General features: G+C 39.7%; 1 protein-coding gene across 15 annotated transcripts in view; it reads left to right on the plus strand.

The window, feature by feature from the left end:
* Nucleotides 1–17,253, plus strand: part of LOC105480599 (kelch-like protein 24) — a 176,217-nt gene that overhangs the window by 79,369 nt on the left and 79,595 nt on the right. For all 15 annotated transcript variants that reach the window (XM_071091344.1, XM_071091346.1, XM_071091343.1 and 12 more), the window contains 6 exons: nt 2,051–2,169; nt 4,338–4,435; nt 5,480–5,572; nt 8,841–9,086; nt 11,369–11,481; nt 15,966–16,127. In XM_071091344.1, the coding sequence (XP_070947445.1) occupies nt 2,051–2,169; nt 4,338–4,435; nt 5,480–5,572; nt 8,841–9,086; nt 11,369–11,481; nt 15,966–16,127 (831 nt within the window). The remainder of the gene's footprint in view (nt 1–2,050; nt 2,170–4,337; nt 4,436–5,479; nt 5,573–8,840; nt 9,087–11,368; nt 11,482–15,965; nt 16,128–17,253) is intronic.

Raw genomic sequence — 17,253 nt, forward strand, 5'->3', positions numbered from 1 at the left:
AGTTTCAGTCTTATTGCCCAGGCCGGAGTGCAGTGGCGTGATCTCAGCTCACTGCACCCTATGCCTCCCCGGTTCAAGCGATTCTCCTGCCTCAGCCTGCTGAGTAGCTGGGATTACAGGAGCCCGCCACCACATCCAGCAAATTTTTGTATTTTTAGTAGAGATAGGGTTTCACCATGTTGGCCAGGTTGGTCTGGAACTCCTGACCTAAATGATCTGCCTGCCTCAGCTTCCTAACATGCTGGGATTACAGGCGTGAGCCACCATGCCTGGTCATTAATACAAATTAAGATGTCCTGTAGGTGTAAAATGCACACTAGATTTTAACAACTTGGTAAAAATATAAGAACGTAAAATCTCATTGCTGATTTATTTATATCAATTATATTGTTGGGATGATAATATTTTGGATATATCAGTTAGGTAAAATGTATTGTTAAAATTAGTTTCACCCATTTCACTTTACTTTTTCAAATGTGGCTGCGGCTGGGTGCGGTGGCTCACACCTGTAATCCCAGAACTTTGGGAGGCCAAGGCAGGCGGATCATGAGGTCAGGAGTTTGAGACTAGCCTGGCCAGCAAGGTGAAACCTTGTCTGTACAGAAATTACAAAAATTAGCTGGGTGTGGTGGTGCATGCCTGTAATCTTAGCTACTCAGGAGGCTGAGGCAGGAGAATTGCTTGAACCCGGTAGGCAGAGGTTGCTGTGAGTGAGATTGCACCATTGCACTTCAGCCTGGGCAATAGAGTGAGACTACGTCTCAAATCAATCAGTCATTCAGTCAGTCAGTCAGAAATCTGGCTGCTAGAAAATTTAAATTCTGTATATGGCTCATGTTATATTTTTATTGGACAGCACTGGTCTGGATGATATTTCTGAAACTGACTCATGAAATATGTATCAGTGCTTAATGAAGCATTTTGCAAGAGGAGCACTATCCAGTAAACTTGTGCAGTGATGTGAATGTTTTGTATCTACACTGAACAATGTAGTTGCTACTAGCCACGGTGACTCTCGAGCACTTATTTTTTTGAGATGGAGTCTTGCTCTGTCGCCCAGACTGGACTGCAGTGGCACAATCTCGGCTCACTGCAACTGCTGCCTCCGGGGTTCGAGCAGTCTCCTGCCTCAGCTCCCGAGTAGCTGGAACTACAGGCGCCCACCACTACGCCTGGCTAATTTTTATAGTTTTAGTAGAGGCGGGGTTTCACCATATTGGCCAGGCAGGTCTCGAACTCCTGTCATCGTGATCCACCCACTTCTGCTTCTCAAAGTGCTGGGATTACAGGCATGAGCCACCACGCCTGGCCCAGAATTTTAAATTTTTTAAAATTTTAATTTAAATAGCCCCATAAGGCTAGTGGCTAATGTACTGGGACAATGAAAGTCTAGAGGATTTATGGGATTTTTTTTTTTAAATGAGATTGTTTTATTCAAAGACTTGTATACCTAGGACTTGTTTACCATATTGCAGACTTGTTAATTAGTTTAATATAAGTCTATAGATTTGTGTTTATTTTAATAATGATCAGTAATAATGACACTTGCTAAGTACCAGAGAAAGGATTTGTGTAATCAGTTATTTATTGAGCCTTTAACTGTGTTGCTTATGTCTTCTAATATGCTAAATGCTTAGTGAATTCTAAGACACTGTGTGGGCTAACCATGTTTTCATCGAAGTCTGGTTCCTTTTTTTTCTTTATGAGGGCTCTTCTGTGAAAGCCAGGCTCCTTTTGAAAAGTCTAAACAATGTGCTACTTTGTTCAAGGATTTTCTCTTGAAGGGGAAACCGATGCTTGTTAACAGATGATTATGATTTTTTTTTTTGGTGGAAACTTTTAAAATTATGCTTTTGGTCTTAAAAGAAATATGTATATGCGTGTATATACACATACACACAGAGTTGCAAGTACCAGTATTATGTAATATTTATTTATTTATTTTGTATATGCACAAACATTCGTAAGTACTGGTATACAGTATTACTTATTAACAACCCAACTATTTAACTTAATAATTAAAAATTATTAATTTATTATTGCTTCACAGTGAAGAACCGAATGTCATCATGTCTGGAATCAAGCGAACCATCAAAGAAACCGACCCTGATTACGAGGATGTATCTGTGGCCCTTCCAAACAAGCGGCATAAAGCAATTGAGAATTCAGGTAGAAATTAACCTGCCTTAGGAAATTATTTCTTTATTGACATATGCCTCTGCTAGCAGACTTATAGGAACTAGAATGAAATGAATTTCCACTGTTGTGTGTAATTTGAAGGGGTTTATGAGAGAGATTAGCTAAGGGGTCTGTTTAATAGTAATACACCATGTGTGCCATAAAAAGTGGAAGAAGATCTGGCAGGAACATGATCAAGTAGACAGTGAAAGCGAGACAAGCTGTTAGTTTTAGCGATCATTGTATGTTAGGTGTAATCATAAAGTCTATGATAGGTATAAAGGTGTGCTATAATTGTGAGATGGTCATAGGTGGTACATGGTTTTTAATTTTAGTAGGCAACATTTTAATGTGTATAGAAAAAAATGATTCATCAGACTTGTAGTTTCATAGCTACAAGGATAAAGCTAAAATTATTTTTAAATGCTTAATTGTGTTAATTAAATGTGTCATATGGTTCTCAGGTGTGGCAGGTATCTTGAAGGCATATGAATGGTGGAAGATTAGGAAACATCTATCCAGTTCAACCCCTGTACTTAGCTGACAGTGGGTAAATTAAGATTCAGAGACATCAGATTACTTACCTAACATCATATAAGTAGTTGAAGAGCAAATCATCAACCGGGTGTCTGTTGTTCCTCAGAATGTCTTTAAGCAAGCTAAAAAATATTGCTAAATTTACATTTTTAAAAGATTATTACCGAACTTCATTAATGTTTATTTAAGTAATCTACCTAAGTTAATACTTTTATCAGGGTAAAGAAGGCATCAAAAAGTTATAGCTCAGATGTTGCAGTTCCACATAGGATCTGTAGAGTGGAAGTGGTGAAGAAAATTCCTATTTCTGTAAGAGCAGTGAAGTCCTACATATTCCCAAAAGGTCTATCTAGAAGGAAAATTGTTAAATCCAATCCCAAATAATGAAAACATTTCCCTGCAATTTCCCCCCCTCATTCAGCTGTAATTTTAGGGGAAATACCATTTCCTTTCAGTAACAAGCCAAATAACTGTCAAAGTATTATGTAACTGAATTCATTACCCAAGAGCTTCACATGGCATAACTTTTTAAAATAAAAACAAGAATAGGGAAAAGTGATTGTTTTAATAACATCGTAAAGTATTATGTAACTGAATTCATTACCCAAGAGCTTCACATGGCATAACTTTTTAAAATAAAAACAAGAATAGGGAAAAGTGATTGTTTTAATAACATCGTAATTTCAGTTTAAATTGAATGTAAGTTCCAAAATACCCCCATTCAAGCAGGGGCAGTTTTTTGTCTGCTACTGAGTGACAATATGCTATTCTTTTTCTTGGTGTCTAATGCTCACCTTTTTTCCCACCAGAATTTTTCTCAAAGTAGATTTGGTAGGATGCCTCTCTTTGCATATGTTATTTTGTTTTGTTTATGTCTTTTTTTTTTTTTTTTTTTTTTTGCTGTATCACCCAGGCTGGAGTGCAGTGGCGTGATCTCGGCTCACTGCAACCTCTACCTCCCAAGTTCAAGCGATTGTCCTGCCTCAGCCTCCCGAGTAGCTGGGCTTACAGGTGCACACCACCACACCCGGATAATTTTTGTATTTTTGGTAGAGACTGGGTTTCACCATGTTGTCCAGGCTGGTCTCAAACTCCTGACCTCAGGTGATCCACCCATCCGGCACTCCCAGAATATTGGGATTACAGGTGCGAGCCACCATGCCCGGTCCCCAGTATTGTATTTTATAGCTATTTCCCTCCCCCCAGGATCCAGTCCAGGTCATACAGGGCATTTAATTGTCATATCTCTTTAGTCTCTCCCAGTCTCCTCAACCCTTTCCTTGTCTTTCTTGTCTTTAATATTTAAATAGCATAGGCCAATAATTTTTATAGAATGTCTTTCAGTTTGAGTTTGTCTAATCTTTCCTTGTGAGTAGATTCAGCATTTTTGGCAGGAATACCACAGAATGATGTGCTCTTTTTAGGGCATAATACCAGAAAGTACACGAGATCACTTTATACCAATATTAGTGGTTTCAGTTTTTCATCACTTGGTTAAGGTGATGTCCACTAGGTTTCTCCACTTTAGAGTTACTATTTCTTGGATTTCTTTTGTTGCTTGCTGATGTAAAGGCAGTCACTGATTAATTAGGCCTTGGATGTATTTTATGTTCTTTGTACAGCTCGAGATGCTGCTGTGCAGAAGATTGAGACTATTATCAAGGAACAGTTTGCTCTTGAAATGAAGAATAAGGAACATGAAATTGAAGTCATTGACCAGGTATAATGATGATAAATTGAAAAAAAACACCAAAGCTATTTTGAAAAAAATTTATACATGATTGAAAAATAATCTGTTGAGATGGAGTCATAGTTTGCTTTATCCTCTTTGCTTTTTTTAAATAGCTTTCTTTTTTTTTTTTTTTTGAGACAGAGTCTCGCTCTGTCGCCCAGGCTGGAGTGCAGTGGCGCAATCTCGGCTCACTGCAAGCTCCGCCTCCCGGGTTCACGCCATTCTCCTGCCTCAGCCTCCTGAGTAGCTGGGACTACAGGCGCCCGCCACCGCGCCCGGCTAATTTTTTGTATTTTTAGTAGAAACGGGGTTTCACCGTGGTCTCGATCTCCTGACCTTGTGATCCGCCCGCCTCGGCCTCCCAAAGTGCTGGGATTACAGGCGTGAGCCACCGCGCCCGGCATTTTAAATAGCTTTCTTGTTTTGGGGAGAGAAAAATGCTATTTTTTAAATAATGCAATTGCAGAAAGGATTGAAAAAATATTACCTGGAATTCCATTCAAAAAGATAATCTTCTGATAGCACAGCAGGGTGACTACAGTCAACAATAACTTATTGTACATTTAAAAATAATTAAAAGAGTAAAATTGGATTGTTTGTAACACAAAGGATAAATGCTTGAGGTAATGAGTATCCCATTTACCTTGATGTGATTATTTATCATATGCCTCTATCAAAATATCTCACATATCCCATAAACATGTACACTGCGTCCCCACAACAATTAAAAATAAAGTTTTTGAAAAAAAGATAATCCCTCTTTGCTCTTGTGCTCACGTCTTTGTGGATTTTTTTCAGTGAATATACACATATAAATGTACATATTCATTGCAACACTTGTCTTTCTTTTAAATCTTTGCGAATCTGATGGATGGAAAAGGTCACTTTTATTTGTTTTTCTTTTGATTGTTAGAGAAGTTGAGAAGTTGAGCTTTTTTCTTCAGTCATTCACATTTCTTATTTTGTGAATTGTTTGTACATCTCTTTTGTAATTGCCATTTTTTAAAGTAATGAGTTAACATTTGTTTTTAGCGACTGATCGAAGCAAGAAGGATGATGGATAAACTGCGTGCCTGCATTGTAGCAAACTACTATGCTTCTGCAGGTCTTCTAAAAGTTTCTGAGGTAAGCATTCCTCTTTCCAGCCACTCATATTTGTTGTCTGAGGGGAAGTTATGTCGATATGGAATCCCTTGCATCTGAAACATTTCTTTTTGTTTGTTTGTTTGTTTGTTTGTTTGTTTTGAGATGAGTCTTGCTGTGTCACCCCGGCTGGAGTGCAGTGGTGTGATTTTGGCTCACTGCAACCTCTGCCTCCTGGGTTCAGGCAATTCTCCTGCCTCAGCCTCCCGAGTAGCTGGGATTACAGGTGTGTGCTACCATGCCTAGCTCATTTTTGTATTTTTAGTAGAGATGAGGTTTCGCCATATTGACCAGGCTATTTTTGAACTCCTGACCTCAGGTGATCCACCCACCTCAGCCTCCCAGAGTGCTGGGATTACAAGCACGAACCACCGTGCCTGACCTGAAACATTTGTTACATTGACCTTCAGAATCCAAGAAGCCTAGCCTACTTCCTGGGAATATACATAGACTATACATAGACTTATCAATCATTGTGTTCAGCCATAGTCCTTCGTCATGACTTTCCACATTGTCAATAATCCTAAGTAATATTTTTTCCATTTTTTTTTTATTTGTTTGTTTTTTTGAGGCGGAGTTTCGTTCTTGTTGCCCAGGCTAGAGTGCAATGGCATGATGTTGGCTCATCGCAACCTCCACCTCCCAGGTTCAAGTGATTCTCCTGCCTCAGCCTCCCGAGTAGCTGGCATTACAGGCATGCTCCACCATACCTGGCTAATTTTTTTGTACTTTAGTAGAGACGGGTTTCTCCTTGTTGGTCAGGCTGGTCTCAAACTGCTGACTTCACGTGATCCGCCTGCCTCGGCCTCCCAAAGTGCTGGGATCACAGGCGTGAGCCACTGCACCTGGCCTTTCCTTTTTACTTAATTCTTCTCCTCCTAATTGTTAGTATTGAGACCTTGTTGCAACTGGCCCTAGTGCCTCCTCACTTGATTGTGGTCCACTTTGGAGTAATTTATAAATAGATTGAATTTTCTTTGACCTTTTAGTCTAGTGAATGGCAATGGCAATTTTTAGTTTCAGATTTACCTTGTTTAATGAGCCCTGAGTTCTACTTTTTCTTTTCTTTTCTTTTCTTTTTTTTTTTTTTTTAAAGAGATAGGGGTATCGCTCTGTTGCTAGGCTGGAGTGCAGTGGCTGTTCGCAAGCACGATCATAGCTTCACTGCAGCCTCCAACTTCTGGGCTCAAGCAGTCCTCCTGCCTCAGCCTCCTGAGTAGCTAGTACTGCAGCTTTGTTTCTCTAGTTTTTTAAGATTTAAAATGGTCCTCCTACCTTTTTACGTCCATGATACTGACTTTTCGAAGAGGCCAGGCCATTTATGAATATCTCAGATTTTGGATTTATTATTTCCTTGGATTACTTTTTCATCCTCTCTATTTTCTTGTAAACTGGAAGTCAGGTCTAAAGGCTTGGTTATTAATAGATTTGGGTTAAATATTTCTGGCAAGAATACTTCATAGTGATGCTGTGTACTCGATATTCTAGCATAGGCACCTAGTTCCAGGTTGTCCTGCTGGTGATACTAAGTTTGACCACTTGGTTAATGTGATCACCACTAGATAATTCCAATTGTAAAGGAATGTTTTTTTCCAGTTTAGTTTTTGACATGTAAATGAAAAGTATCTGCTCCTTTATCCTAGTAATCTGTCTGAATTCAGGCATAGGGGTTAGGATTGACCTGAAATAGGAGTATGTCTTCCTATTTGATATTTTGATAATTTCAGCATAACTTTCATTTGTTTTTTTTTTTTCTCTTTTTACTTTCTTTTTCCTAAGTGTTTTCAGCTAGAATTAGTCTCCGCTGAATCACCTCTGGAGCAGTGCTGGCTCCCTGGGAACCAGGGAAGGGCTGGAGGCTAACAGTAAATGGTGCTTGTCCTGTTCAGGCCTTCATGTTACCCTTGGTGCTCTAGGGGCACCTGGTATTCGTGCTGTTCCTGATGCTGTCTTGTAGAAACTAAAGCATTATTTGAGTTGAATTGTAAATGGTAGACAGGTGCTTTTAGTGTAGCACAGTTTCCAAGATGCATGTTAGAATCGTATTCATTTTCCTAGGGCTACCATAACAAATTACCTACCATAAGCTTCGTGATGTAAAAGGACGGGTATATTATCTCACTATTCTGAAGTCTAGAAGTCCGAAATCAAGGTGTCAACAGGGCAGTGCTCCCTCCGAAGGCTCCGGGGAAGAATCTTTCCTTGCCTCTTCCTAGCTTCTGAAGGTTGCTGCCAATGCTTAGTATTTCCCTGCTGTAATTTCTGCCTCTGTCATGATGTGGCTGTTTTCCCTCTGTGTGTCTTCTCTGCGTGTCTCTGTCCAAGTTTCCCTCTTATAAGCGAGGAGGACTTCACTGACTTCACCTTAACTTGATTACATGAGCAACGATTCTGTCTTTGAATTGTTAGCATTTCTGATCTGTGCTATTTGATAGTCTAGAAATACGCTGATTTTATCCTCTTATGTTCTGATTAGGATTTATTCAAAGATATTTAGGTATGCTTTTGTCTCGTGATCGACCATTTAATTATTTTTAGTTTTCAGTGGCAAAACATATTTATAGCTCTGAAGAACCTTTATAATTGAAATTCAAGAACTTTGTTGCTTTGAAACACTAGCTTCTGCTTCCTTTTTTCTCACTGAAACCATTAGTTTAATAACACAGTTTTTAAAAGCTAGACTTCCTAGGAACATGACTATAGTGTTATCACATTGTAACAGAATACACTTTATTTTGTATTCAAGTAACTAAGACACAGAAAAATTCCATAGATGTCTGTACCGAACTGAAGGCAAACTTTATACATCAGTATCAGTCATTCAAAAATATTCTCTAATACATTTTACTCCTGTGTGGGGACCATTTTATATATACAGCTTTTTATTTTTATATTTCTTTCAGGGATATTTTATTTAGAGCAGTTGATATGTTTGTGTAAAGCAACGTGAGACTTTTAAAGTCAGATTTTATTTTCTATGTTAATATGTATTATTTCTTATTTACCTCCGGAAGAACCTACATCTCTAGCTGTTAGTGTTAGAAGCTTTACATAATTATTATCATTCTAATTTTTGTTTTGTTGGTTTAGGCCGTGTTAAGGGGTTGGGATATCATTTTATGAATGTGGGAGATTTTGAAAGGTTTTAAGCATGATCCTGTAATAGATAAGGTTTTGGAGACATCAGATTTTTGCCTGCTTTTGATGGATTTGATTAAAAATTTATTTGCTTGCTTTCATTTTTTTGTAGGGATCAAAGACATGTGATACAATGGTTTTTAATCATCCTGCTATCAAGAAATTTTTGGAATCACCATCTAGGTCATCATCTCCTGCCAATCAGAGAGCAGAAACACCATCAGCCAATCATTCAGAAAGTGATTCTTTATCTCAGCACAATGACTTCTTATCTGACAAAGATAATAACAGCAATATGGATATAGAGGAGAGACTCTCAAACAACATGGAGCAGAGACCAAGCCGAAATACTGGAAGAGTATGTAGTTGGGTGGATGTGGGAGGGAGCCACAGGAGAAGGGAACTAGTATTTACTAAAATACGTGCTTGTTATCTCACTGAACTGTCACAGGAATCTTAGGAAATAGGTTTGTTTTCCTTTTATAATGGGGATACCAAATCTTGATGAGGTTTTATTTGCTCAAAAGTGTCAGAACTGAGAATTAAACCTAAGTGTTTCTCTTTTTTTCTGAGACGGAGTCTTGCTTTATCACCCAGGCTGGAGTGCAGTGGCGCAGTCTCAGCTCACTGCCACCTCTGCCTCCCAGGTTCAAGCGATTTTCCTGTCTCAGCCTCCCAAGTAGTTGGGATTACAGACATGTGCTACCATGCCTGGCTAATTTTTTGTATTTTTAGTAGATACAGGGTTTCACCGTGTTGGCCAGACTGATCTCGATCTCCTGACCCTGTGATCCGCCTGCCTCGGCTTTCCAAAGTGCTGAGATTACAGGCATGAGTTACCGTGCCTGACTTAAACCTTAATGTTTCTGATTTTACAGCCTGGGGATTCTGTGCACAGCACAGCTCTTGGATGCTGTTTACATAGGTGTGAAAGAAATCTTCCAGCTTGGCAATTGTGCTCTTGCTCAAGGTCTTTCCACTCTGTCATGTTTATTCTCTCGAGAGCTGTCGTTCTTCAACAGTTTCCTGTGAGACTTTATATTCTAAGATGCTTTAGTAGATGGAGGAAGTTTGACAAACAAAGAGAATTGAAAAACACTGCTCTTTGATCCTGCCAGTTTGCAATTTGAGCTCCCATCTCAAGCTACTCTGAACTTCTTGATGAAATTTTTGGCTGTAGAGTCATTATTGGATTAGAGCAGTGATTTTTCTTAGCCAGGTGTTCTGTGATAGAGAAAATTTCCAAGTTACTTTCCACATACTTAGACATCAAGAATTTGATTTATTTTTGATAAAAAAAAAAGTTTGCATTTATTTTTCTGATTATAAATTTGTATGTGTTCATTTTTCAAAATTGTTAAATACAGAAAAGTAAAAAAGAATCGAAAAGTTCATTCGTGAGGCTACCACCCCCAAAATCAGAACTCTTCACTATTTGGATTTACCTTACCAGAACTCTTCACTATTTGTATTATTCCTGAGCAAATATTACATGTGTTTTTCTGTTTTTTTTTTTTTTGTTTTTTTTTTTTTTTGAGACGGAGTCTCGCTCTGTCACCCAGGCTGGAGTGCAGTGGCCGGATCTCAGCTCACTGCAAGCTCCGCCTCCCGGGTTTACGCCATTCTCCTGCCTCAGCCTCCCGAGTAGCTGGGACTACAGGCGCCTGCCACCTCGCCCAGCTAGTTTTTTGTATTTTTTAGTAGAGACGGGGTTTCACCGAGTTAGCCAGGATGGTCTCGATCTCCTGACCTCGTGATCCGCCCATCTCGGCCTCCCAAAGTGCTGGGATTACAGGCTTGAGCCACCACGCCCGGCCCTGTTTTTCTTTTTTTTAGTTAAAAAGAATTTAGGAGGCTGGGCATGGTGGCTCACGCCTGTAATCCCAGCACTTTGCTAAGTCAAGGCAGGCAGATCACCTGAGGTCAGGAGTTCGAGACCAGCCTGACTAACATGGTGAAACTCTGTTTCTACTAAAAATACAAAAATTACCTGGGCTTAGTGGTGGGCACCTGTAATCCCAGCTACTTGAGAGGCTGAGGCAGGAGAATCGCTTGAACCCAGGAGACGGAGGTTGCGCTGAGCCGAGATCGCACCATTCCAACCTGGGTGACAGAGTGAGACTCCGTCTCAAAAAAAAAAGAGAATTTAGGGCATAATGGTCATAGAAACTTAACATGTTTTATACAATACATGGTCATTTCTGTATGTATTTATATAACAAGCATTTAGCATTTACTACGTACCAGGCACTTACTTCTCATTGAACATTTTTGAGTATTACAAAAGGTTAAAAAGAAGGTAAATTCCATTGACCCCTTTCTCTCTTTCTATTCCTGTTTCCCAGAAGTAACCAGTGTAACAGTTTTTTGTGTATCCTTCCAAATCCTATTTGCATATCCAAAGCAGATGTATGTAACTATTGAAAACACACCGGGAGTTACAGTATATAAACTTTGTATAAATTAAGGCAGCTTTTGTAGTAAATTGTTTTAATGCTTTGAGAGGTGCCACGAAGCCAGAAAATTTTGTAAATTAAAAAAAACTTAGTTATTCCATTTATAGTTTTTATGATGTTGTGATTTCTGTCCTATTGAAAATTGTTCAAAATGAGAATGGATGTTGATTATGATTTTTTTCAGGATGCTTCTAGTGTTACTGGCGCCCATAAAACAGAACAGCGGAATGCTGATCTCACAGATGAGACTTCGCGACTTTTTGTAAAGAAAACAATAGTAGTGGGCAATGTGTCCAAGTGAGTATCAGTTGAATTTATTTTTATTTGTCCATTTATGTTAATACTTTGGCATTAATACTCTTATTATAGTATTATAGGAGGAAGAGGCCTCAGGGATTCCCAAGCCTTTAGTTGTTTAAAAAATAAACCACAGTCTAGAGACTTTTTTTTTTTTAGATGGGGTCTCACTCAGTCGCCCAGGCTGGAGTGCAGTGGCGCGGTCTTGACTCACTGCAAGCTCTGCCTCCCAGGTTCAAGCCATTCTCCTGCCTCAGCCTCCCAAGTAGCTGGGACTACAGGCGCCCGCCGCCACACCCGGCTAATTTTTTTGCATTTTTAGTAGAGACGGGGTTTCACCGTGTTAGCCAGGATGGTCTTGATCTCCTGACCTCATGGTCTGCCCGCCTCAACCTCCCAAAGTGCTGGGATTACAGGCGTGAGCCACCGCGCCCAGCCTAGAGACTTTATTAGGGTAATTTTGCTCATTAATGAGCAAAGTCAGAATTTGAATCTAGGTCTCCTATTTTTCTTTTCTTTTCCTTTTTTTGAGATGGAGTTTTGCTCTTGTTGTCCAGGCTGGAATGCAATGGTATGATCTCGGCTCACCGCAACCTCCGCCTCCCAGGTTCAAGCGATTCTCCTCCATCAGCCTCCAAGTAGCTGGGATTACAGGCGTGTACCACCTCGCCTGGCTAATTTTGTATTTTTAGTAGAGACGGGGTTTCTCCGTGTTGGTCAGGCTGGTCTCGAACTCCTGAACTCAGGTGATCTGCACACCTTGGCCTCTCAAAGTGCTGGAATTACAGGTGTGAGCCACCGCACCTGGCCTTTTTTTTTTTTTTTTTTAATCCTTTTATTACTCTTTTTATACAAATAGCCACAGGATCAGGGGACCTAGGTCTCTTATTTTTCATTTGGATATTATTTTCTTTGTACTGCCTCTATATTGTGCCATTCTGCCTTGCCTTGCACAATATCCACAAATATCCACAAAGGATAAATAAGGGGAGGATGTTTGTTCCAAAATATTGCTAGAGAAGAGGCAGTATAATAACCCCTACACTTGCTTGTGTAGTTTTTAAAATACGCTAATCGTTAGGTATTTGAAAGCCAGTAGAGAATGGTAAATCCTCAGATATTGCCCTCAACTCGAATGTTCAAATCTTCATTTTGTCTCAACATTTACATTCCTGCATTAGCCATTGTATTAGTTTGTTTTCACACTGCTAATAAAGACATACCCAAGACCGGGTAATTTATAAAGGAAAGAGGTTTAATTGAGTCACAGTGCCACATGGCTAGAGAGGCCTCACAGTCATGGCGGAAGGCAAGGGAGAAGCAAAGTCATGTCTTAAGTGGAGGCGGGCAAGAGAGCTTGTGTAGAACTACCCCTTTTAAAACCATCAGATCTTGTGAGACTTATTTATTATCACGAGAACAGCATGGGAAAGACTCGTCCCCATGATTCGGTTACCTCCCACTGGGTCCCTCCCAGGACGTGTGGGAATTCTGCAAGCTACAATTCAAGATGAAATTTGGGTGGAGACACAGCCAAACCATATCAGCCATTTACTTGTGATTGGCACATCCAAAGCTGAAACCAGATTCTTCTCCCTGGAAAACCTATTTCCTGTTCTTTTGTTTTGTTTTGAAATGGAAGGATGTAAGTATGATGGCTTTCTTTGACTTTTTGTTGTTGTTCTTCGAAACCTTACTTCAGGTCTTTTTTTGTGACTCTAAGGCAAACCAGAGAGGTTTGTATCTAACAAGTCATTGAGACATGAGAATAAAGTAGATAAGTCTTTTCAGTCACCCATTTATGTTTATACTTGGGCATAATACTCTTATTATCCTGGTGTTACAGTAGGAAGAGACCTCAGGGAATGTTTTTTCAAGCTTTGTTGCTTCAAAAGTGAACCAAGGTCCAGAGATCGGAGTCTCTGCGTTAGTGTGTCTGCCATTATTTCCCTGAGAATAAAATAGGGCTTGGTAAAAATTTCGAAGACATGAGCTCTTACACAAATATATTTCACCAATTGTGTCAATGTGTGTAAATTTGGAAGAACTCTTGACTACTCTGAACCAGTTCTGTCTTTAGGGGCCTTAGCGAATTCCGGAAAATGTTGATTTGGTTGCCCAAACTGAAATGTTTTTAGTTCGTAACAAAAGGTTCCTGAGCAGATCTTAAAGGCAGAATTCCTCCAAGCTCCAGAGCCATGTATTTGAACAGTATGATCTCAGGCTGTCTTGGAGCAGCTTCATCATTTTTGCCAAGTGTCTAGGGGTAGATAAGTACGTTATAAATCCTCCAAAAATGTGAAAATGTTAAGTAAATATTTGACCCTAATGTAAATAGATGGAAGGGATTAAATTAATTTGATGGAGGAAAATTTATTACAGTGGTTAGGATTCTAATTGGTAGCAGTTTAAACTAATTTTCTCATGAAGTTTTATTTGCTGATCCCCCCCTCATTAGGCATATTCCTTCTATGCGCTCTCTTTGTGATTTTTATCATATTATATGGCCATTTTCTATTTTCATATATTTTTCTCAAATCAGACTGCAATCTCTTTAGGGTAGAAACTATGTCTTGTATGGTTTTGTTTTGTTTTTTCGAGACAGAATTTCACTCTTGTTGCCTGGGCTGGAGTGCAATGGTGTGATCTCAGGTCACTATACCCTCCACCTTTGGGGTTCAAGCGATTCTCCTACTTCAGCCTCCCAAGTAGTTGGGATTACAGGCATGCACCACCACACCGGGATAATTTTGTATTCTTAGTAGAGATGGGGTTTCATTGATTATTCTCATTGATCAGGCTAGTCTTGAACTCATGAACTTGGGTGATCTACCCGACTTGGCCTCCAGAAATGCTGAGATTACAGGCGTGAGCCACCACGCCTGGCCTTGTCTGGCTTTGTACTTTACAGTGTATATTTAGTAAATATTTGATTGACAAATACATTGATATATTTATGAAAGGAAAAAATAAACATAACATACACAAACCTGGCGAAATTAATTTTTAAAATTACTCAAAAAAGAGAAGGCACAAATAATATTAGAAATAGAAAAGAAGACATAACTACAGATGCCGTACTATTTAAAGAGATAAGAAACTATTAACTTCTTTATGCCAATACATTTAAAAATTTAGATGAAATGATTGTTTACCCCCAGTTTTCTTGTGGCCTAGTGGGTCTGCCTGAATTTCCAGACCTGGCTTTTTCTGGGCCAACCTGTCTTGTAAAGATGCCATCTCTCCCCAAATCGATCTGTAGATATTCCGGTTAAAATCCCAACAGGGTTCATGACTTTCATAGGCTGGAAGAGTAAAGGGCCAAGATCGGTCAAGAACACTCCTCAAGAGCTAGGCTAGGCAACTTGGCCCCCCCTTATTATGAAGGATTAGCACTAAGCATAAATGAGCATTTAGACGGCCTGACCATATTTTCTACACGAATCTAAGAAGGGGGTCTCATACCGAAATAAAGACAGGGCCCATAAAGGGGAGTGCTAGAGATACTAGTTTTACCATCATCATGACTTAAGGGAAATGTCATGTTTTGGCTTTCAGAGGGCAGGAAACTAGGTGCAATCTTCTTGGCAACCATGAGAGTCAACAGAAAGGCCCAAAGCTGTAACATCCTGAAACCTGAATGAAATCAACCCGAAGGCTAGAGGTTCCCTAACCTAGGAATAAAAATATGCCAGTTTATTTCCACCTTATGTATTTATTTGGCAGGAAAAACAAGTTTGCCTTTTTTTAAAAATTGCACACCAAATAAGCAGAACAACACAAACTTTTAACAGAATGTCCCTTAAACCAAATTCATGTTTTATTTATTTTATTATTTTGTTTTAGTTCATTAATTTTATTGTAATTTTTTGAGGTAGGGTCTTGCTCTGTCACCCAGACTGAAGTATAGTGATGTGATTGTAGCTCACTGCAGCCTCAAACTCCTGGACTCAGGCAGTGCTCCCACCTCATCAGCCTCCCAGCTAGCCGGGACTACAGGTGTGGGCCACCATGCCCAGCTGAGTTTAAAATTTTAGGTGGGAGGATTGTAGTTATAGTTGTAGTTCACTCTTGGAGATTACTGTCTCACTGAGCAGGCATTGTCTTCTTCTATTCAATTGTTACCACACTAATTATATTAGCTGATTTTGCTCCCCTCTGGAAATAGCTAAACGTGGGGATGGGGTCTTGCTATGTTGCCCAGGCTGATCTCTGACTCCTTACCTCGAGCAATCCTCCCGTCTCAGCCTCCCGAAGTGCTGGCATTGTAGTGTGGACCAGCCACTGCATCCAACCCCAACTATGTTTTAGAAAGAAAGAAAAACAAAATGATTAACTTGCAAAGACTCATTTTGTTTAGGTGATGTAGCTGTTAAATATTGCAGGAATTTTAACCTTGTTTTTAAGTTTAAGTAGGAGTTAATTATTTTGTTAGGTTTTTGAAGGACAAAAATAATTCAGGTTTCTTTTTTCTTCTTCTCTAGGTATATACCTCCGGATAAGAGGGAAGAAAATGACCAGTCAACTCATAAGTGGATGGTATATGTCCGAGGGTCCCGTAGAGAACCCAGCATTAATCATTTTGTCAAGAAAGTTTGGTTCTTCCTTCATCCCAGCTATAAACCAAATGACCTTGTGGAAGTTAGGTAAGCACACTTGAGTTATTTAACCTAAATTGAAATACAAATTTAATGCCGGGCGCGGTGCCTCAAGCCTGTAATCCCAGCACTTTGGGAGGCCGAGGCGGGTGGATCACGAGGTCAGGAGATCGAGACCATCCTGGCTAACACGGTGAAACCCCATCTCTACTAAAAAATACAAAAAACTAGCCGGGCGAGGTGGCGGGCGCCTGTAGTCCCAGCTACTGGGGAGGCTGAGGCAGGAGAATGGCGTAAACCCGGGAGGCGGAGCTTGCAGTGAGCTGAGATCCGGCCACTGTACTCCAGCCTGGGCTAGAGCAAGACTCTGTCTCAAAAAAAAAAAAAAAAGAAATACAAATTTATTTTTGAAGTGGAAAAAAAGTGATTTAACTTTAGAACATTTCCTGGAAATGTAGTAATAATTGAGAATTGGCTCTTAGTCAAAATGTAGTTGTAGGCCAGGTGGGGTGGCTCACTCCTATAATCCCAGCACTTTGGGAGGCTGAGGCAGGCGGATCCGGAAGTCAGGAGATCGAGACCATCCTGGGCTAACATGGTGAAACCCCGTCTCCACTAAAAATGCAAAAAATTAGCTGGGTGTGGTGGTGGGCGCCTGTAGTTCCAGCTACTTGAATGTCATGAACCCAGGAGGCGGAGCTTGCAGTCAGCGGAGATCACGCCACTGCACACCAGCTAGGGTGACAGAGGGAGACTCTGTCTCAAAAAAAAAAAAAAAAAGTAGTTCACTCTCTCAGATTACTGTCTCACTGAGCAGGCATTGTCTTCTTCTATCCAATTATTACCACACTAATTATATTAGCTGATTTTGCTCCCCTCTGGAAACAGCTAAACTTGTTTTTATAGGTAAGATGCATATGAAAATGTTACTTCTTTTTATGAATGTCAGAATATAACAGAAGTAAATATAGTATTCTAACATGATAGACTAATTAATGTTGAAAGTTCCCCATGATCTCACTCTTTCGGATGTAACTCCCATTCATATTTCTTCTGTACATATTTGAATGTTATATAGTTGTTTTGTTGTTACTGTTATTTCACCAAGATGGAATGATTATATATATTATTGTGAAATTTGCTTCTATCATTTGGATGTATTCTTTCCTTTTTT

Source organism: Macaca nemestrina, chromosome 2 (genome assembly GCF_043159975.1).
Source record: "Macaca nemestrina isolate mMacNem1 chromosome 2, mMacNem.hap1, whole genome shotgun sequence".
Taxonomy (NCBI): domain Eukaryota; kingdom Metazoa; phylum Chordata; class Mammalia; order Primates; family Cercopithecidae; genus Macaca; species Macaca nemestrina.